General features: G+C 41.0%; 1 protein-coding gene and 1 pseudogene across 1 annotated transcript in view; one reads left to right on the top strand and one right to left on the bottom strand.

Annotated features, from left to right (window-relative positions):
* Positions 1–23609, top strand: part of LOC126249589 (uncharacterized) — a 644174-nt gene that overhangs the window by 603566 nt on the left and 16999 nt on the right. The window contains exons 10-11 of the mRNA XM_049951253.1: positions 11660–11860; positions 20545–20754. Coding sequence (XP_049807210.1) covers positions 11660–11860; positions 20545–20754 — 411 coding nt within the window. The remainder of the gene's footprint in view (positions 1–11659; positions 11861–20544; positions 20755–23609) is intronic.
* Positions 4986–5103, bottom strand: LOC126250255 (5S ribosomal RNA; annotated as a pseudogene).

Raw genomic sequence — 23609 nt, 5'->3', positions numbered from 1 at the left:
AAAAAGTTTTGGAAGGGTCGACGATTCATGTCGAACGAGGATGTGCAGCAGGTAGTTACGAACTTTATCACACAGCAGGACATGGTGTTTTACCAAACAGGTATCTTCAACGTAGTGTATCGGTAGGATGATTGCCTCAATGCTCATGGCGATTTTGCCTGATTGGCATAACGATTTTCGAGTGTACAGCTTTCGAACTTAAACTTTTTCTTCGCTGATTATACATATCTTTTTAACAGAACTTTTGGGGGCCGCTGGCTCAGTAGCTCTGAAAATACGAAATGGCACGTACGCTCGCCAGGCTTGGACTCTACTGGACTTTTATCTGCGGAGAAGATTGAAACAAGAGGTCTGTGAGGAAAACCGACGACTCCTGAAGACATGAAATGACGTATAACATGGACCTGTGTCCATACGAAATTCAAGGTGCAGTATTGTATGTCCAAGGTCAACCTTTTGAGCGCGCGGTATGAGTGTATTAATAATATACACACATATAGTACCTGACGTACGTGTTTCCATACATTTCGTACAGGAAGCCAGACATTAGCTAGATCTCTTCTCCTGAGAGCGAGGCAGTGGTTCGCGGACGGTGTTATCTTGTTACTGTTTACTCAAGTCCATACATGTTGTGTCCCTGAAGTCTTCTTCGAAGGCTCTTTCTGATGCCTCAGAATAAAAGTATACAGCAGGATTTAAAGAAAAATCGATGTCATGATTCAGTACCTAAAAATAATAAAAATTACTTGTATAGGTCAGAAAATTACCTACATTGCGCGATATAACTTAAAGAAAAACGCACCTCACTAAATTTACTCCTTCTGGATGTACACTCATGTGCACAAACATTACGATCACTGCCCACTGCGAGACTGAATGCCGCCCTGATGACGACGCAGCCACGTTGCGCCGCAATGAAAGTATATAGGGTGTCCCAGTGTGTTGCGACAAACTTCGAGGGGTTGTAGAGGGTGGCTTGAGAAACAAATCGATGGCAGGAACCCGTGTCCGGAAACGTCATCTAACGACGCTATAGAACGGCGAAGTCATAGGACGCCAGCGCCTGTCACTAGGCCACCCTTTCGGCAGCAAACGTGACTGTACGCTGACGGACCGTAAGTGGAGCCGGCCGAAGTGGCCGTGCGGTTAAAGGCGCTGCAGTCTGGAACCGCAAGACCGCTACGGTCGCAGGTTCGAATCCTGCCTCGGGCATGGATGTTTGTGATGTTCTTAGGTTAGTTAGGTTTAACTAGTTCTAAGTTCTAGGGGACTAATGACCTCAGCAGTTGAGTCCCATAGTGCTCAGAGCCATTTGAACCATTTGAACCGTAAGTGGAACGTCTATCAATATCGTTCGTAATTCAGTGATCGCGACTGACTGGCAAGATCACCAGTGGAGATGATGGAGCTAGCTGCTTCACAGAAAGGTCTTGTCTCCTACGAATGCGATACTCTGTTGCCTCAATGAATGAATTTTCCAGACACGGGCTTCCAGCCGCAGTTTATATTCCTCCTGTATAGCGAAAGACATTGGAGATTTTAGTGTGTTCAAGGAGAAAAATAAACTGTGGATGGAAACCCATGTCCGAAAACGTCATCCACCGAGGCAACAGACTATAGCTTTCAGAGGAGACAAGGCTTTTGTACGCAGCAGCTAGCTCCATCTTTTCCACCACTGACGATGGTGGCAATCAGTCGCTATCACCGAATAATAAACAGCATTACGAGACGTTCCGCCTATGCTCCGTCAGCTTTGCTGCCGAAACGGTGGCTTAGTGGCCGGCGTTACTGCCGGCGCCTATGCCTTCGAAGCTCTGTAACGTCGTTAGATGACGTTTCCGAACACGGGTTTCTATCCTCGATTTGTTGCGCAAGACACCCTCTACAAGCTCTAGAAGTTTGTCGCAACATTTCTGGGACACCCTGTACAAGCGGAGCATATGAATAGGGATACGTAATGACGACGATACAGACCAGAAGTGGAGAAATACAATGACATAAGTGACACTGACAAAGGGCAAACAGTTATGGCGCGGCACCTGGAACAAGCATCTCGGAAACTGCGAATGGTAAATCTGGTTGTCTGCCCGCCTGCTTCTGTCCTGAGCATCTGTGGGAAGTGGTTCAAGTACGGTGAAACCACATGCAGGTAACAAGATGTTTGATGTCCACGCCTCATACCAAATCTGAGGGGCCTGAAGATGGTGCCGATAAGGCTCCGAAACTGTTTGTCAAAACAGAACGTGCAGGTAGGAGGTTTTCCCGCTCTGTAAAGCAGGGTAGGCGGCAATCAGTGGTAGATCTGACGACAGAGTACAATACTTGTGCAGGGACAAGTGCGTTGAAGCACACCATTCAGCGCGCAATGTCGAACAGGTAGCTCCACAGCAAATGACCCATACGTGTTCCCACGTTGACTAAACGACAGCCGACCGCAGTGGCTGAGCGGTTCTTGGCGCTTTAGTCCGGAACCGCGCGACTGCTACGGTCGCAGGCTCGAATCCTGCCTCGGGCATGGATGTGTGTGATGTCCTAGGTTAGTTAGTTTTAAGTAGTTCTATGTTCTAGGGGACTGATGACTTCATATATTAAATTCCATAGTGCTCAGAGCCATTTGAACCATTGTAACTAAACGACATCGTCATGGGCACCACAGCCGTACTTCAGGGTCTGCAGGCGTCTGGGCTGAACTTGGGGTGCAGGCCTACTGGGGATACATTTGTAATAACTAACCAGTAAAAAATAGCATTTCAGGGCAAATTTTGGCAGCGGAAGTCTATAGGGCATCACTTAAGGTTCTCCATTTACGTCTACAAAATTTTACTACCCTCTTTATGATTTAATGGACTGATGAGGTTAAGAAATGAGAAGAATTGAAATCATTAAGCCATTCAACATGATTTATCAACGGCTATGGACAACTATACAATACTAAAAAAAGAACAAAAAGCTGAAGTTCATGTCCATACGAAAATTAGTACGCTGTTTGAGTTTAAAAAAGAACAGATTGTAGCTGTAAGCAAACATATTTGTTGAGCAAATGCCGGATAACGAATGAGATGCAACAACAAATTTTAAAAACACTTAATTCAGTTACAGTACTTTCCAGCAGTATCTTATTAACGAATAAAGTTACTTGAAAATGGTTTTCCACAGCTTCACGAGCTGAAGAATCCGGGTCTCACGACAGGAATTTAAATAAAATTTTGAGTTTTTTCTGGTATGAAACGAATTATGGAAGAAATTGGCTTTCCGCAAGATCAGACTTACTTCAAACTAAAATTCCGTTAACCATTTTTTGAAAAGTCTTAGTGATATTGTCACCTGAAGTGCCACGTGTTGGATGGGGTGACTGGGAATTTGACGCGAGGCAGAGCGGAGTTTCTGAGGCGGATGCTGACTTGGTTCGTAACAGCTGTTAACTGAACAATTCAGCTTAATAATCCCATGCAAAAAATGTTTCCGTCTTTCACGATTATAACAGGACCCGCACCAAATTATTAACGCAATTACTATTTTTATATTAAATGTTTGTGGTGCGAGCCCATGGCCGCATGCTAGATAGCCTGCGCGTTATGTATGGCTATGGTGAGGACAGGATCAACGTGATTGGACCGTGGGTCACAGGAAACGTGTCACCTGGAAGGGTAAATAACGCTTCTTGTTACACTAGGTCGATGGTCGCATCCGCGTATGCCATCATTCACGCGAACAGCTGTCCAAAACATACACCGCGCTACGGACGCAGGCCTTATGGTTTAGTATCCGACAGTGATTCCGATTCCTCGCCCAGCCCGAGTATGTATATGGAGAACAGGTCGCAGATATTTGGGGGCCAGCCGCTGTGGCTGAGCGGTTCTATGCTCTTCAGTCCGGAACCGTGCTGCTGCTACGGTCGCAGGTTCGAATCCTGCCTCGGGCATGGATGTGTGTGATGTCCTTAGGTTAGTTAGGTTTAAGTAGTTCTAAGTCTAGGGGACTGATGACCTCAGATGTTAAGTACCATAGTGCTTAGAGCCATTTGAGATACTTGCGCAGTGTACTCCAACCGGAGCTTGCTCCCGCGCGAGGAGCCGCCGCGGCAAGCATATCACTTGGAGCCGTCCACTGATGCGAAAGTGCCTGTAAATTCTGCCGCTCGACAGTTGCCACCAAGTCTCTTGCCAGTCTTGGAAGCATTAGCTACGCGCCATTGAACAGTAGAGTTGTGACTTTGTCTGCATTAAGTTTGTGATTTGCATTGCTCCCTGGAATGCTGCGTAAGCGTAAGACGACTTGGCCACGCTCTGGACCTATTGTTGATTAGCCTTTAACTTCGTAAATGCCGCCAACATCGATCTTAGGGATCGCCTGTTGGTTCCACTGGTCTCTGCATCACCGCCAGAGTGATCATAAACTGTGTTCTGCTTACGCAGAGTAGGGTAGAAAATGTGGGGCGATGTTATGCATTGGGAGACATTCGACTGGACTTCCATGGGACCTGTAGTAGTAATCGAATTCACCACGACAGCTGTGCACTACGTGAACATTACCGCGGAACACCTGCATCCCTTCATGCTCGATGTCTTCCCCGACAGCTTGGCTTCGTCCAAAAGGATAACTGTTGTTCTCACAACGCCACAATTAAAAACAATGATATGAAGAGCGTGGTAGTTAACTCATGTTGATGTCTTGGCTGCTAAATTCTCCTGATTTGAAAACATCTTGGTCGCTATCGGCTTCCAGGTACACACCCACAAACCACAAGCACGTAATTTGCTGGAATTGCGTGAACTGTGGGTAGATACTCCGTCTTCAGGCCACAAGTGGCCCATCGGGACCATCCGACCGCCGTGTCATCCTCAACTGAGGATGCGGATAGGAGGGGCGTGTGGTCAGCACACCGCTCTTCCTCTTGTGATGATGGTTTTCTTTGACCGTAGCCGCTACTATTCGGTCGAGTAGCTCCTCAATTGGCATCACGAGGCTGAGTGCACCCCGAAAAATGGGAACAGCGCATGGCGGCCTGGGTGGTTACCCATCCAAGTGCCGGCCACGCCCGACAGCGCTTAACTTCGGTGATCTGACGGGAACCGGTGTATTCACTGCGGCAAGGCCGTTGCCCGTGGGTAGACACCTGCTGCCTCATAATTCCGGAAACCTACCAAGGCTTTGCCGAATCCGTGGCAGGCTGAATCGCTGTAGTACTGCGTTCCTAAGGTGGACCAATACGCTATTAAGGAGGTAGTCATAATGTTTCGGCTCGTCAGTGTATTTTCTGTGGCTTGTCAAAGCCGCCTAAGCCTATATAAAATGTTCCAGTCCTTTATCTTCCTGACTAGACTGTGCTTGTAGTTAAATTCAGTTACAGAGATTTCAGTTGCTTTGGTGGCTCACTTAGTGCGAATAACCTGTCACGAAGACTTAACTGCCAACTAAACCGTAACCTTACAACAGACTAAAAACTGGACTGGAATTATATTTCCGTGTATTGCCTCCACAAGGGACGCTGAAACTTTTGTCTACATTTGAAGGGCGTTACACACAAACTAGTCACCGAGGACCTTACTCAAGACTGGACCTAAGTTTGTTACAAAACGTTTATGCCGAAGACTAAGTGTAAATGCTTTACAGCGTACATAATCTATTAAATGAGTTTATTCTTGTCACTGTGATGTGATTGTGTAAATAACTTTATTTATTGAATAGAATGTAATAGAAATGAAGTGCCGGGCTGCACTGTCAACTGTCCATTGTTCGATTCGCTGATGGTTCCGTGATTTTTTTCTACCACTTATCGCGCTTTTCACCTCTGGCAGTGTTTTGTTAATGTGAAAGAAGAATGCCAAACCTGTAAGCTAGCTGCGTTGTAACTTCGGAGGAAGGCACGGGCATACTACCACCAATAGGACGACGCCTAGTCGCTAGTAAAAGTTCAGTATACGGATATACACTGCTGAGGTAATAGATCACGGACAGGAATGTTGTAGATGTACAGAGCGTCCCATTTATGTTGCCACCACAAATAGCTTTTTGTCCAGGAGCAAAATAAAAAATGTATCAAGCAAATGTTGTTTAGCTACCAGGGGAGCATTAACCGGCATGTTTGCCTTCCTTGTAATTTTATTCGTTACGAAGACATGAACAGCAGTATGTCTCTTTTAAATAGCACCCTGTTTTCTTATTATTATTTGCTAATCCACTTCCTCTCGTCAAGCCTTTTCAGAAGCGTATCACAGTGTACCGTTCACGTAAACATGACGTTATAAAAAACGTAACAAAAAACTGACTTTGAGTCTCCCATGCAGGTAACTAGGGTAACGTGACTCGCCCACTTGCTGCACTGACAGTAAACGGATAAAAACAAGAAAAATGAACATTGGTCATTACTGTTCTGTTAACATATATTCTCCATAGCATTCCTACCTTCTCTACCTTGGTGTACATTAGTACTCACACAAACTATCAACTGAAACCGATTGGCTAGATGACAGGTGTTTCCACTTCTTTCGCGTCAGCTCTAGTACGTTTAGAGTGCGAGTGAATTGTTTCTGCGTTTACTACGTTTTCCTGGCCTTCAAATTGTTGCCTATGATTATTCATCCATATATTAACGCATCTTAGTGCCACTGATAATGAATGGGTATTTCATTATTTTCTTGTACCTTAGGTCGCTGGTTCACATCTACCTACACGCTTTTTCCTTCAGAATTAAACTGTATGTAAATTCTTACCGTTGACCAAACGCGACAACGATGCTATCAAATTAAATGTTCATATCCGTTGCGTAAAGGCCCATCACTTTCATCCAACATGTCTGCCGTTGTTTATATTTCCTGCGAATATTATTTATTAATCAAAAAAATAAATTAACGTAAGACCTTTCGCTGTTATCTTTGCCACACGTCAACCTCCATGTTAACAGATCTGCTATCGTCATTAATGGCTGTATTACCTTCAACAGTAACACAGTCGCACACTGAAGTTATTTTCAACCTATTTCTAAGACATAATAAAAAAATCATGTGCTAGAAAATGGCGCTGTTCACAAAATTGCAATAGTGAAATAAAAACAGTAACAGACAAAAGCGAAATGATGTCATTTAAAACACAGAAAAAATGGCTTACAAAACACTTGTCGCAAAGATTCTTGAGTATGGTTTGTTGTATTCATATTTGATACGGGGTGGCGTGGAAAACTGCAGGCATTCACTACATGAATAAAACATTTATATATTTATTTGCGCTATGTACAAAGTAACGTATGTTATACACAATTTAGATTTCTGCGTTGATTGTTCCACATTGGTTATCACACATCAGTCACTGAATTTTCTGTGCAGTAATGTTGATAACTTGCTAACAATTTCAAACACTGAAACTCAATAGCGTCGTGCTAGTAAGTACTTCTCTTAGCCCGCCCGGTTGGCCGTGCGGTATAACGCACGGCTTTCTGGGCGGGAAGGAGCGCCTGGTCCTCGGCACGAATCCGCCCGGCGGATTTGTGTCGAGGTCCGGTGAAGCGGCCAGTCTATGGATGGGTTTTTAGGCGGTTTTCCATCTGCCTCGGCGAATGCGGGCTGGTTCCCCTTATTCCGCCTCAGTTACACTATGTCGGCGATTGCTGCGCAAACAAGTTCTCCACGTACGCGTACACCACCATTACTCTACCACGCAAACATAGGGGTTACACTCGTCTGGTGTGAGACGTTCCCTGGGGGGTCCACCGGGGGCCGAACCGCACAATAACACTGGGTTCGGTGTGAGGCGGGGTGGAGGGGACTGCGGTAGTCGTCGTGGGGTTATGGACCATTGCGGCTGCAGCGGGGACTGAGCCTCTCCGTCGTTTCTAGGTCCCCGGTTCACATACAATACAATACAATACAATACAAGTACTTCTCTTACTGCAAGTCTTACAAGATCTGGGACGGAGGTCGGTTTGCTGCGTCTTCGGCGACTTGCGCGGTGATGAGGATGAAATGATGATGATTAGGACAACACAACACCCAGTCCTTGAGGGGAGAAAATCTCCGACCCAGCCGGGAATCGAACCCGGGCCCTTAGGATTGACATTCTGTTGCGCTGACCACTCAGCTATCGGGGGCGAGCTGTGGATGGAAGAGAAGACGGTGTCCGGTGGGGGCGTCCGTAGCGCCTCCCATAGGAAGACGGCGAGCCTTGAAGAGCATGGCGCGCTGGCGGCCTGTTTAAATGTTTCTCCTACCTCGGAGCAGTGAGAGGGAGCGGATTGCCGAGTGCGGTCGACAAACACACCGTCCCGTCTGTGACTCTTATCAAAATGAATTAACGGAGGAGATAAGGAAGATCCGACAAGGAGCTCCCTGTTTCGTCAAGGGATTGTTTACTCGGCGCAATACCGTTACGGAAATTTTCGACGAACTCCAATGACAAACACTACAGGAGAGGCATTCTGCATAACGGGGAGGTTTACTTTTGAATTACCCAGAGGCTACATTCCAAGGAAAGTCAGTTAACATATTTCTTTCTTCCATATACATTTTGCGAAATGATGGCGGCGAGAAAATCAGAGCAGTTACCCTGAGGTGACAGAAGTCATGGGACAGCGATATGCACATATCCAGATAGCGGTAATATTGCGTACACGATGTATAAAATAGCAGTGCATTGGCGGAGCTATCATTTGTGCTCGGGGGATTCGTATGAAAAGGTTTCCTGCCGTACAAAGGGAATTAACAGGGTTTAAACACGGAATGGTAGTAGGAGCTAGACACATGGTGCATTCCATTTCGGAAATCGTTAGGGAATTCAATATTCCGAAATCCACAGAGTCAACAGTGCGCCGAGAATACCAAATTTCAGGTATTATCTCAACACGGGCAACGCAGTGGCCGATGGCCTTCACTTAACGACCGAGAGCAGCGGTGTTTGTGTAGAGTTGTCAGTGCGAACAGACAAGCAACACAACGTGAAATAAACGCAGAAATCAGTGTGGGACGTACGAGGAACGTATGCATTAGGACAGTGCGGCGAAATTTAGCGTTGATGGGTTTTGGCAGCAGACGATTGACAAGAGTGCCTTTGCTAACAGCAAGACATCGCCTGCAATACCTCTCCTGGGCTCGTGACCGTATCGGTTGGACCCTAGACGACTGCAAAACCGTAGCCTGGTCACATGATCCCCGATTTCAGTTAGTAATAAGTGATTGTAGGATTTGTGCGTGGCGCAAACTCCCTGCGCCATGGACCCAAGTTGTTAACAAGGCACTATGCAAGCTGGTGGTGGCTCTATAATGGTATGAGCTGTGTTTATATGGAATGGACTGGGTCTTCTGGTCCAACTGAACCGATCATTGGCTGTAAATGGTTATTTTCGGCTACTTGGAGACCATCTGCAGCCATTCATGGACTTCATGTTCCCAAAAAACGATGAAATTTTTTTGGATGACAATACGCCAGGTCACTGGGATACAGCTGTTCGTGATTGGTTTGAAGAACATTCTGGACAATTTGAGCGAATGGTTTGGCCACCCATCGAACATTTATGGGACAGAATCGAGAGGTCAGTTCGTGCAAAAACTTCAGCTCCGTCAACATTTTTGCAGTTATGGGCGGCTAGAGGGGTAGCATGGCTCAGTATTTCGGCAGGGAACTTCCAACGACTTGTTGAATCCGAGCCATACAGATAGAGTTGCTGCACTACACCGGGCAAAAGGATGTCCGATACGATGTCAGGGCCGGTCGGAGTGGCCGAGCGGTTCTAGGCGCTACAGTCTGAAACCGCGCGACCGCCACGATCGCAGGTTCGAATCCTGCCTCGGGGATGGATGTGTGTGATGTCCTTAGGTTAGTTAGGTTTAAGTAGTTCTAAGTTCTAGGGGACTGATGACCTCAGCAGTTAAGTCCCATAGTGCTCAGAGCCATTTTTTTTAACAATGTCAGGAAGTATCTCATGACTTTTGTCACCTCAGTATAGAGTTCATGCAGAGCTTTATTGACAGTTGTTCTACCTAGGCGCCATTCGTCAATGGAACAGGGAAGTTGAAATAAGAGACTGACACCTTTGCCACAGGGGTGCCTTGTCTACTGTAGATGCGGGTATAAACGTAGACCACTGTCCGCTGAGACAAACTGGTGCTCTGCATATTCCTCAAAAAAATAGGGTCAAGAATGAATTAGTGATGTATGGAAACTACCACACATCTTCAATCGGGCCCCTGTTTGTATGTGGGAAAGACGGCATGTCTTGCTGAATGCTACTATGAGAGTTGATAAGAAATTTGTAGTGCCATTTTTAAAAACGAAATTGTCAATAAGGCACTTTGACAAAATATGTGTTACACTTGCTTTGGGACTGATTCGCAGTGTGAAACAGACAGCACACTTGAGGTACTATCGTCACACCATGAGAAGTCCTCTGTTAAATGGGTGAGGGTACAATAGGAGGAAAGTACACTGTGTGCATGCACAGCACGAGTAGCTAAGTCCTAGGGACAAATATCGGTCATCCCACTGTTAGCGTGGTAAGTGGGTGAAAGTTGGTAGCCAGGCCTTAGCGCCAGTGCCACCTGGGATTTCTACATGCTGCCATGACTTTTCCTGGTGTTGGGATAGCAGGCATAGCATATCTCCCTTGGACAGTCTATGTGCTGGTGATACCTGTTCCTGTGTGCACACCCCACTACTGAGAGTGGTCAGGGAAAGTTTGATAAATATTAGGCCTACACCCACACTGGCTCAATCTTTCTTGGTCCTCCTCCCCGTTTCCTTACATTAATATCAAACTGACCTTGCAGCCACATGCAGCATTGTTTTGCTACTGTATATCTAAAAGTTGTGTTTTGTCAGCAGGTGTCAACACACACCGGTAAGTACCAGTGCTGAGTAGAGATGCATTCAATGAGAGTGTCTCTGTATGAAGCCTCAAATTCACTCCAAAAACATGTTTTTTTAATGTGAATTCAGTTTTTGAATAATGTGTTGCATATTGCGAAAACTATGTTTCATGTCGGCTCTCAAAATTTGATCTTTACCTGTAGCAGCTAACACTCGAGAGGCAAAAACACAGATTTGTCTTTCAGTAAAACTGCCTCAGGTTAACTACACCACACACTCCCTGTCGACTTATTCTGAAAATGGCGTTGTCAAACTGCTTCTCTCGAGAATTAAACCTGCTCTATACACAAAATAGCAGTCGGACATGATTATAATATTATAAGTCTAGTCATTTATAATCAGGAATGCATCTACTTGTCCAAGACAATTAGAGGTTCTGAGAGATCTGTTATTTATCAAAGTAATTCCATCCTTAATCCAAAGTTTTGTTTGAGTTTATCCTGGTGCTTTATTAGACATAATCTTAAAGGTGCTCATTTGACTTAGTCTTCCTCAAACTTCTGAGCTGGGCTTACCAGCCAATAGTGGTGGTCCTATAACTTAGCACAGACTTTGTACCATGGTGCAAACTGGCATTTTTCACATAAGTAGACAGTTGACAGAGGTGAAAAAAAGCTATATGGGACAGAAAAATCTTGGGATTGACCAAGGATTGTGAAGCTTAAGATTTGTAGTCTCACACTTACCCACTGAGTTACACTTAAGGGACTCTGTTGGAGGTAACTATTAGAGATCAGCTTTTCTCTCCGTATGTGAATACATCAAAGTACCAGCCACAGTTGATGACTGGATTGTCTGTCTGCAGCGGCGTTCCCAGAGCAGCGAGCGTGCCCATACCAGGGAGAGTTCACTGTGACGGGTGTCAATAGGCTGCGCACCCAGAGGGACCTTCCGGACAGCCCTTGTGATGGGGATGACACTGACTTCACCAGCCTTGTAGTTGGTTGCAGTGCGGGGCACACCATGGAGTTTCGATCAGATTGTGCTGACGAAGACTTTGTCTCTAGTAAGTATGATTTTAGGAGAGCTTACATTAATATCTGCTTGTTAGTGTGTGTGTGTGTGTGTGTGTGTGTGTGTGTGTGTGTGTGTGTGTGTGTGTGAGAGAGAGAGAGAGAGAGAGAGAGAGAGAGAGAGAGAGAGAGAGAGAGTGGAGAGAGAGAGAGAGAGAGAGGTTGTTATGAGCTCATCATTTTCATGTTCAGTACATTGTTCTACTACATTCATAGCATGACAATTTTAATCATAGCCTTTATTGCCTTCTTCCCATGCCCCAAAGAAATACATTCATTTGTCGTGCCTTTAGGGGTATCCACTTTGCTCCCCACTAAGTACTGTTCTCTGACAATCTAAAAATTGCACACACATAGGTTGTTTCAAAAATCTTTTACAAACTTTTGGGGCAGGTTCCTTATACCAAAACAAGAAAAAAAAGTTCATATAAACATATGTCTGAAAATCTTTCATTTTCACATTATTAATGAAAGTTGATGATTAACGGTTTTCCAGCTATGATCCAAAAACTTCATGTTCATTGTATCCTAGGTGGGTTTGTGTTGCCAGGCAAAACTTGTTTAAACTTGTCATTCATCTGTCTTCAGCATGTCCATTGTGTACATGTGCTATAGGGAGTGAATAACTAAAAGTGTTCCATTCAAATGTGTCAGATATTAATTTTGTGAACTGGATGACATGGTTTTTATGTATGGCCAAACAAATGGTAATGGAGATGAGGCTGCACAGCTGTATAAGATGATGTTTCCAGACTGAAGATAGCTGAGTCATCCAACCTTGCATTGCATTGTATTGTCAAGGTAGCAGCTGTATCACGCCTGACCAGGAAGAGCATATTTTATTACCTGCCCAAGAAGTGCAAAACAAGTGGCCCTGGCATGTGGTACATGTCCAAGTTCAGCATGGAGGATACTTCACAAGCAGCTCATATATCTGCCTCATCTTCAATGTGTGCAGGTCTTACACTTTCAAATCACCCACTATGGGAGAACTTTTGTTGATGGTTTGTTACACAAACTGCCAATCCGTTGCTTTTACCTTCAGTTTTGTTTACAAATGGGGCAACATTTAGAAGAGATGGAATAACAGATTTTCATAACCAACACATGTGGGCCTAATGCAATCCTTATGCTACAGTATAGGCAAGACATCGGCATCAGTTTAAGATTAATGAATGGGTTGGAATCACAGGTGACTGTCTAGTAGGACCGTACATTCTCCCACCGAATCTTACAGGTGCTGTCTATGGGGACTTTATTCAGAACACCCTTCAAGAGCTACTAGAAGATGTGCCCCTGTAAATAGGAAGAAACCTGTAATTTATGCGTGATGGAACTCCAGCACATCTCAGTCTCAGTGTTCAAGATGCAGTGGCTGGCCTCTAGCATTACAGATGGATAGGTAGAGGAGAACTTGTTCCATGGCCTGCATGTTGCCCCAATCTCAGTCTTTTGGATTAGGGGTACCTTAAGTAATTGTTCTGTGGAGTAGACCACCCAGATGCATAAACTCTTCACTGACGAGTCATGGAAGCCTTCAAAACCATTCGAAACCATCAAGATGTATTTGAAAGTGTGCAACAATCCATGATTCAATGAGTGCATGTATGTTTAGAAGTAAGAGGATATTTTCAGCATTTATCATGAGTTCATGTATTAATGAGTGCCTATCACCTAAACTGTGAACTTTCATTAATAACTCAAAGCAGAACGTTTTTGAACATATAATCACATGAACTTTTTGTAATTTGGTGTAAGCATTGTGTACCCAAAGTTTGTAAAGATATTTGTGAGCATCATGTAACACAGTTTAATAATGAATTCTGTGACATTTGGTCTGCCTATGTAGCCAAGTGCATAGCAGTGCTGACTGCCAAGTTTGAAATTATGACTGGAACACTCGTGACTGGTTCTTGCAAAAACAACTAAAGTTACCCTAAAGAGAAGTAGTGGTTCAGATTTGGAAAGCTAACACTAACAGCCAGAGGACTGGAGAGCTGCCCACATGCCCTTCAATAAGCACTACCAGGGTGATATTTTCAGCTGGACTCTGAATGTGTAAGGATGACTCAGTCAATAAGGACATTGCCTGTGGCAGTCAAGGGTTCAGGTTGAGTGCTAATCTGCCTCAAAGAGTCTTATATAGAATGTAAGTAAGCTTTGTTCTCAACAAACAATTGGCAGTTTTATGAACAAGATAACAGGAATCCAATTTCAGTGATTATGACGCCATTCAACTTATACTGTACATACACAAGAGACAGAAAAGTAATATTTATTTAGGACTGAATCATATGAGAATTAATTAAGTAATTATATTTATGTACTGGCTACATGTTCTGACTCTTACAGGCCATTTGATGTGGACCAGCTGCCAGGTCATCCTGTGAGTGGTATCATTTTGACACGGTATGGAAGGGCATGGCATCAGCACACCACTGTCCTGACAATTGTCAGTTTTGCCAACCTTCATGCCACTACTTCTTATTTGAGTACAGTGCTCAAAAATCAGTTTTTTTTTTGTGGGTCATTAAAGTAGATGTTTTGCAGCTGTTAAGCTGTGAAAGGATATTCCTTATTGTGCTTTTTTTTGAAACAATGATTCCAATAAAACTTCCTGGCAGATTAAAACTGTGTGCCCGACCGAGACTCGAACTCGGGACCTTTGCCTTTCGCGGGCAAGTGCTCTACCATCTGAGCTACCGAAGCACGACTCACGCCCGGCCCTCACAGCTTTACTTCTGCCAGTATCTCGTCTCCTACGTTCCAATCACTTGCCCGCGAAAGGCAAAGGTCCCGAGTTTGAGTCTCGGTCGGGCACACAGTTTTAATCTGCTAGGAAGTTTCATATCAGCGCACACTCCGCTGCAGAGTGAAAATCTCATTCTGGAAACATCCCCCAGGCTATGGCTAAGCCATGTCTCCACAGTATCCTTTCTTTCAGGAGTGCTAGTTCTTCAAGGTTCGCAGGAGAGCTTCTGTAAAGTTTGGAAGGTAGGAGACGAGATACTGGCAGAAGTAAAGCTGTGAGGGCCGGGCGTGAGTCGTGCTTCGGTAGCTCAGATGGTAGAGCACTTGCCCGTGAAAGGCAAAGGTCCCGAGTTCGAGTCTCGGTCGGGCACACAGTTTTAATCTGCCAGGAAGTTTCATATCAGCGCAAACTCCGCTGCAGAGTGAAAATCTCATTCTGGAATAATTCCAATAGCTTCAGACAATTTTGGTAATCCATTTCATTGATATTTATTTCAGTGCCCCCACATTACTAGGGACCCAAAATAAATTCACTGTTAAGAATTAAAAATGCATGTCACTGGTGTAATATTCTGTATTGTAAAATAGTATACCAGTGCTGTGTGCTTCTTCATTCATAATGTATAAAGTATTCTACCAAGAACCAGCAGAACAGTCAGTTATTGCAAATCTTCTGTTACTTCGGATTCAGTTCAACACAACTAGCATACATGTAAATCAGATATGAGAGTGACTTAAAAGCTCTCAGCTGGAGTTTAATAATAAGTTATGGTTCATAATCTCATGAATGAGCCAGGATTACCTACAGGGGACATTTTAATGTATTTTTGAGGAGGTTGGAGAAATTTCATGGTTTTTAAAGAGTAATCCAGTTCTACCCATTTATTTTTGTTTATCATTGTTGGAAACTTGACACCATAAAATGAAACCTTGAGTTGCCTCATAAAGAGAAATCTGATGGTGCATGGTTTTGGCAGCTAGGCAGATGCAGTAGAATTCCCAATGCTAATTTTTCAGTGATGCTGAATCTTTTTTATAATTAGTTTGTAAAATTACAAACTTCCTGTGAAGATCATCTGAATGTTGAGAATGGAAACTTCACCTCATTTTCAAATACTTCTTTCTATATTTAATTACTACTGATAACATGTTATCCTTCTGTAGACACAACAAAATTGGTTCATCACATCAGAATGCAGTTTAAGGTGTTATAGGCATCAGTGTGAAATTGCAATAGGCATTTATAATTTGAAGCAACCAGTCATGATGTACTGCAGGGTTCTGTTTTGAGCACTCTGTTGTTTATGGTATATAAAAGTGGTCTTCCACTTGCTGTGTTAGAATATGCAAAAATTTTGTCCCTTTATCAGATCATAAAAGTATAGGAATAAAATGTAGAACTGATCCTCTTATTGGAAAGGCAGCTAATAAACTATTTGAAAAAATCAACAGATGGTTCGAAAAAATTGATTATCAGAAATTTATTACAAACCTCAGTACATACAGCTAAGAATTTGTTACAGAACTCCACACTCACCTTAGAATTAGTGAAGCACTACGGTTAAGCTTTTTATTTTGTATGTTTATTTATCCATAAGTGGACAGTAAACATTGTATGCCTGTTGTCGAAATGTACTTGTAAATTTTACGTTAAATCTTTACAAAGAAGTGGAACATACAAATATATACATAAACTAATAAACAAAAAATAATAACACACACATACCAGTCAGTCAATCAATCAATCTTCTGTTACTGTTACTATAAATCATGATCTGTTCTTCCTTTTATCCTCCCTAACCAACACATTCTTTTATACACAATAATCATTCCATAAATGTTTTACATCAGACAACAGCTGTCTGTTAGACATGTAAATACAATGAAAATGTTAAGGGTCAAAAAACAGTGTTTTCAGTTATGGCTTCATATAAACATTTTCACAAAAAAATTTTACTGACCATCATAGTCAGATACCAATTAAAAACGTTGTTCAAGCAGAACTCTTTTAAAACTCCACTTTCTATTTATTTCTGTCTTGCAGGTTTCTGATGGGTACAGACAGTCTTTTGTAAAGTTTAACATTAATGAGACTCATATGCTTTTGTGTATTAGTTCATTTTGTTCATTGTGTATGGAGTGCTGTGCCATTTTAGATAATGTAACTAAGGAATTCAGGATTTGTTTGAACATCTTCAGGGTGGGCCCTGACATGTAAAACACATTATATACTTTTTTAAGGTAATGTTAGCATTTTAAGCTTCCCAAATTTGGGTTTGCTATTGTCTGTGGAGGACTATGTGTTATTATTTGGATATTCCTCTTGTGTAATGCAAAAATTTGTGTTAGACAGCAAATTGTGGAACCCCAAAATATTATTCTGTATGTTGCAAGATACTGAAAATAGCCACAGTATTCTATCATGGCATTCCATTTCAGACTCATAGTTGACATGAAATTAACCTGCTCGTTATTATATTGTATGAAGTTGTTTTGCTGTACCAAAGAATTTATTAAAAATGCTTTTCTTATAAGCTTAAAAGAGTTTTGGTACACTAAAAGGTTAATTGAATTGTGGTTCTTACCATCCATGAAACAGTATAATATAGAGTGCAGAGTATTCAGACAAGAATTAATGTTTAGTCAGCATTCATTTTTGATACTATACATTACTGAATTATGTATCTTGGGTTATTCATTGTTTCATATCAGTGTGCACTCTGCTGCAGTGTGAAAATTTCAATCCGGAAACATGCCCTAGACTGTGGCTTAGCCACATCTCTGCAGTATTTTTCTTCGAGGAGTACTAAACCTCCAGGTTTGTGGGAGAAATTGTGTGAAGTTTGGAAGGTAGGATATAAGATACTGGTGGAAGAAAAGCTATGAGGACAGGTCACGAGTAATGCTTGGGTAGTTCAGTCAGTGGAAGATTCATTGTTATGCTGTTGGACACAGAAAATTCCTCAGCCAGAGGAAGCCTACCACTACCAAATATAGCTACACAAAAGTCTCACTGTGCTGAGGAAATGTAAAGCTAAAAAAAGGCCACCACAGTACAGTACGTAGAATATATGCAGTAGGGCTTACTGTTAGTCCTTATTACATAAGTGTCATACAAAGGGCTAGAAATGGAGAACTGTGCTTATTTTGAAAGTTCTTAGTGATATGTGAATTTCGAGTAGCCAATATTGCAAACATATTAATCAAGATGGTTAGACATCTTTTTGCACTTCAAACTGTGCAACCACCACTCAAACATAACATTTACAGATTAGGCACCTGAAATGCCTGTCATAAATCACAAAATAAATATATACCCAAGGTCCGATACAAGCCAAATATGTTACAGAAAAAGAATGTTCAATCAAAACTGAGTAGCAGACAGGAATGACTCAGCCTGAGAGGTCTTTAAATCTGTAGAACACTATATTTTATGGTCTGTGCAAAAATGATTCACTGCCATTCATATACAACTGGCATCCATACATGACACCCTGTTTATCATTTATGTTTGACTATTTTGAGTAGAGAATAAGGAAAGAATGATGATTTATGATCACTTCCTTCAATTTTGATGCAAAAGACAGTTACAGAAAACTCTGGCACTGTAGTTGTCAATGAAGTAATGAATTGTTACATAAATAATACCACACTAAAACAATAGAAATGCTTTTTTCTTTCACCTCAAATGTTCATCAAAAGGGACAACACTGTTTAAAATTCCCTGGTTTATTCAGGATAGTAGAGTACATGGTAACTTCACACACTTGACAATAGATGTTTCATCAAAGTCAGAATGTTAATAGGAATATTTGTGTCTTGTGAGTTTGCTGCACTCAAATGATCCCCAATAGTTGTACCAACCCAATAACATTACAAGATCATATTCATAGGAACACCGATTTCATATAATAGGATAGGTTCTCTTTCTCACTCACTTCTTTAATACCAATATGCTACTAATGTAAATTTTAATTGCATTTATTGTGTATATATTTGGGAGTAGTAAAATACATTTGGAAGTAGTACAATACACCTCAAAAATATCAAGGCCTAAAATTTCTCTCCAATATTTTGAACATAGAATCATTATAAAAGTTAAATCAAAAGGAAGTAAGAAAGATTAGTGTTAATGTTCACTTAGTGATGAAATCTTTAGAGACCAAGCAAGTGCTCTAACTGTACAATGATGGGATAGAAAATTGACCATGTTTTTTCAGAGGAGCCATTCTGACACTTACCGTAAATGATTTGTGAATGAAATGGAAAACCTATATCTGAGTAGTCAGATGGGCATTTGAATGAAGTGTCATTTCTTTATTGCTGTAACAATTGTTCCACTTTGCTCGGTAAAGTCGAACAAGGGCAGTAAAAAGAACTTTTACTTACCAAACAGTGCTAAAAGACAAACATATGAATGAGAGGTAACAAAATGGTAGCTTTTTGAGTTTTAATTTCCTTGATTTAACAAATAAGAAGAAAACAATGGAACTCCAGGTTGGGATATCAACAATTTAGGAAAAGATACATTGCCGCTTTCCTAAAGATGACATGTTAAGTTGAAGACAGGCACAATTAAAAGACACTTACACATAAGCTTTCGGCCACAGCATTTATCAGCTCATATGAGAATTATGGTCTGAGATGCCGGAGTTGGCAATCATGCATGCAAGAGGTGTTTTGCTTGTGTGAATAAATGGTTTACATTTGTCTTTCTTTTTCTGATGAAGGCTGCATCTAAAAGCTTATGTATAAGTGTCTTTTAATTTTCCCTGTCTGCAACTTAACGTGTTGTCTTTATAGTATGTGGGAATCTATCTTTTCCTACACTGCAAATAAGAAGAAAAGATATTGTTAAGAAATCGACCAGGGAAGGTACCAAAAATTGCAAATGAATGAAACATAACAAGAATGGAAAAGACTGGAATTCTAGGAAGTTAAAAGTGTCAGTCAGGGCAATTAACAAGTTGCTGGTATGCAATGAGCACACTCTGACTTGCTACCACCATTTCTAGACTTACAGGTTCTCAAATGCTGATAGTTGCTGATATAACATTCTTAATGTGAGGTGTTCACATAAATTTCACAGCATTACAATCTTTGCTTAATAAGTCATTTGATTAAAAGTTATTTTATCTGTTTTCACTGGCAGACAAGGGTGTTTTTACACAGCCTCTATAACATGTAAGACTGTTGTGCATGTCTGGGATAGAACCATAGCCCTAGTTCAACTTGTGTATTACATGGGAAGATATTCAAATATTGCTCTCGTGCTTCTTTTTCAGATCAGTATTTCAGTAACAGCTAAAATTCATAAAACAACATAACCTATTGTGTAAAATTGTATGTGTGCTGAAGATCCATGTATGCTTCATTTCATCTAAATATCTGATTAGCTTTATGTTGTTATTACAGTCAAATAATACAGATATAGCAAGAATGATAAACTGATTCTAATGCATCAAACATAAATTTCACAGATTTTTCGAAATTTGCCAATAAGTTTCATATCAGTACACACTCCCTGCAAAGTGAAAATTTCATTCTGGTAACATTTCCAAGGTTGTGGCTAAGCCATGTCTCTCCAGTATCCTTTTTTCCAGAAGCGTTAGTCCACTACGGTTTGCAGAGGAACTTCTTTGAGGTTAGGAAGGTAGGAGGTGAGGTACTGGTGGAAGTAAAGTTGTGAGGCTGGGTCATGAGTCATGCTTGGGTAGCTCAGTCAGTAGAACACCTGTCCATGAAAGGCAGAGGTCCTGAATTTGGGTCTCATTTGCGCACAGTTTTAATCTAGCAGGAAGTTTCATGTCAGTGTACACTCCACTGCAGAGTGAAAATTTCATTTCCTTGTTCTTTGATTTTCTTTTTAGCTATGAAGGATCTAATTTTTGTTTAAAACTAAATGTAGTTTGATCCTTTTTTTTAGCCTATTCATGTCATGGACACTGGGAAGACAATGGAACAAATTTCCTGATAACTACACCTCTAAGCCGCACATCGCATGGTGCTCGCAGGCTTTGCTTCATGTACCGTGAGGTGGATGGAGTTGTTCACTTCTCATCTAGTGCTGATAGTTGCACACGTGCTGTTTCACCTGGAATTGGTGGTTCTTTAGCCTTCAATGTCACCAGCACAGGTAATCAACCATTTATGTGGTAACTCTGGTAATTGGTGATTTCAGCATCACAAAGACAGAATTCAGAAATGTACCTGTACACAATCACGCATACGAGGTGAACAAGAAAATTCCTGCACCTGACATAGAAACAGGATTGGTACATATGAAGTTTTGCTAGTACATATTCATCAATTTTGTAAGTCTGTTGATAATTTGGTGTGTGCCACATATTCTTGTATATGGTTTTTGTTTAGTAGATATATTATGTGCAGTTTCATTGAAAGAATAAGCTGGAATACCGCAGCATCACAGAATTCTTTGTTTTTAATAGTTATTATGAATATAAATACATATACGGTTGAGGTTGATTGTGCCCAAAGCCTTTGTTTTCAACATTTAATAAATAGATGCCTGATTTTTTAAAATTATTTATTCATACATTCATTTAGGGGGCACTTAAAATGGTATAGGATTTATCATTATAATACAACAAACATAAATATACATGGAATATATAAGTATGCTTTAACAGCATAGGACAGGTGGTTGCTTATGGCGTTGATGAAGGAACCATCCCAGCATTTGCCTAAAGCAACTTCGGAAAACTGGGTTGAACTACAACCACAGATAAAATAATGAGAAAAGTTGTAAGATAGTACTGGATAATACATGATTAAGGATCCATTAAGTATTTGATAGAGCAGGCATTTCAGAAGAAAGACTGTAGTACATTTTGAAGAATGAACTATGAGTAAGCTTTGTTGAATGCTGTTTGTGAGAAAATGCAGAAACTATTTATTCACAGTTGTTAGATCAGTTTAAGCAGAATCCAATAGATTTTGTGCACAAGTTTGTTTGTGCATCCACCACTTCATGCCAGAAATAAAATGGCCATCGAAACATTGGCTGCAAGGTAGAGACCTGGCACTAAAAAGGATTAAGTCAGTTATCCATGCTGGAAATGTTGACTAATTATTTTGTGTTACTGAGGAGTTGTTAGCACTGATTACCTTGAAAAGGAATACAGTAACTGACAAATACTTGTCTGCAGGATCAAGTGGGTGAAAAGAAACTCTTCACTAGAAAAATGTACCTACCCTCTAAAATTCTTTGTCAATAAGAAAGCTGAAATACTTAAAATAAAAATTGTAGGAACATGCACCCTATTCACCAGATTAACCAACCTCTGGCTTTAAGCTTTTGATATATTTAAATTAATTTGTGCCCAGAAAACATTTTTTAGTAAAATGAAGATGGCAACAGTGACTTGTTGAAAAGAGTCCATAATTACAGTTCAGGAAAAGAATGTAATCCTTGGAAAAAAGTTGGTCCAAGTGCATTAACCTGAAAGAGGTTATATGAAAAAGAGGACTTTTAACCTATAACAGGTTTCTCTGGCAATACAAAAGCTTTTCACTTCATTATGGTACATTCACTAACCATAAACAGTAACAGTGATATTTGTTACAATTACAGTTGTCTAAATGAAAATTAAAAAAATGGAACTTCATCCAAACATAAATAGGAAAAAAAAAGATCTACATATCAGATTGACAGGTGGCAGTGAGTAAACAATAACAAACTAATTTGTGGAAGCCTCTATTTTGTCCTAAGTGTTGATGTATTTGAGATGATTCATCAATTTTCAAACAGGGTTTAATAATATAGTAGACCTGTTTGTGAAGCAGACTAGTAGGATAAATGAGAGGCAGAAATATGGTAATGAGGCTGGGTGCATCAAGAATCTCAATCAGAAAAGGTACATTTGCCATGTATTCCAAAATCAAATGGTAGCAAGTATTCCACATGGAAAGAAGGTACTTACTGAAACACAGCAGTTGTTCATCAATCCGATGTGAAGAAGAGAGGTGAGTATGAATAACAAAGTTTAATACCTAGGAAAGTGGCATAAGAATGAGAACAAGAGCACTCCGAAAAAATTAAGTTTTTTGAGAACATTCATCAGTTCACTTCTTCAGTGGCCATTGTGGTGCAGACACTATCAACAGATGAGGACTGTTTTAACTGATTGGCTCTTGGAAAGTATTATTGTTGTTGTTTTTATTATAATTTTCAGACCATTTATTACAATATCTTTAACTTAAGTTTAAGGGGTGATGAAAAAGTTCTCATTTGACAGCTCCACTAACCCCTTACCTACATTTTGGTGCTTATATATCCACATCAGAGTTGTGCTGGGTTGCATATACATGGCAGCAATGTCCTCAAATGGAAACTTTTTGTTTGCCCCATATATAATATAGAGGATTACTGGACATTGTATGTTTGTGCAGTGCCAGCCACTGGTACAATACTCTTTTTGGAGATGGTACAGTACTGAGTAAATTGAATGACAATAATTCTGTTAGATCTCAAAGAAATCAAATCCTATTAGTGGAATGGAACAAAGGACATTTATTTGCTTCATGTTAAGCTGTTTCCATTGCAAGTGTATTTTCAAACTGTTCATTGAAGATAATGGTGGAGAGATAAGCCTATATGATCTTTGCTTTTTGTTGTAATTAATAATTTATGAAATTTATAAATGTTTGGCAAGTTACTAATTTGATCACTGATATTAGCCATTTTGTGTTTCATATTTTCTCTGCTAAAGGAAATTGTCTTTAAAACAAGTTTATTTATGAAACTCTTTTAGTAGCTTAGCTTCTGTACTTGATAAGAGTTTTCAAGATAGGGAAACATTCTTAAATCTAATAAAATGTATGGAGATATTAGAAATCACTCACAAGTGACAAACTATGATTACTTCTTTGACCAGAATGTTGGAAGACTGTATTGCATCTGCCAAGTATGTTATCTGGTTATGGTACAAGCAAAGTTAAACAACTGCAGATATCTTGAATGGAATATGC

Source organism: Schistocerca nitens, chromosome 3 (genome assembly GCF_023898315.1).
Source record: "Schistocerca nitens isolate TAMUIC-IGC-003100 chromosome 3, iqSchNite1.1, whole genome shotgun sequence".
NCBI lineage: Eukaryota > Metazoa > Arthropoda > Insecta > Orthoptera > Acrididae > Schistocerca > Schistocerca nitens.
Note: the sequence above shows the minus strand (reverse complement) of the source record. Positions and strands in the feature narration are given on the sequence as shown.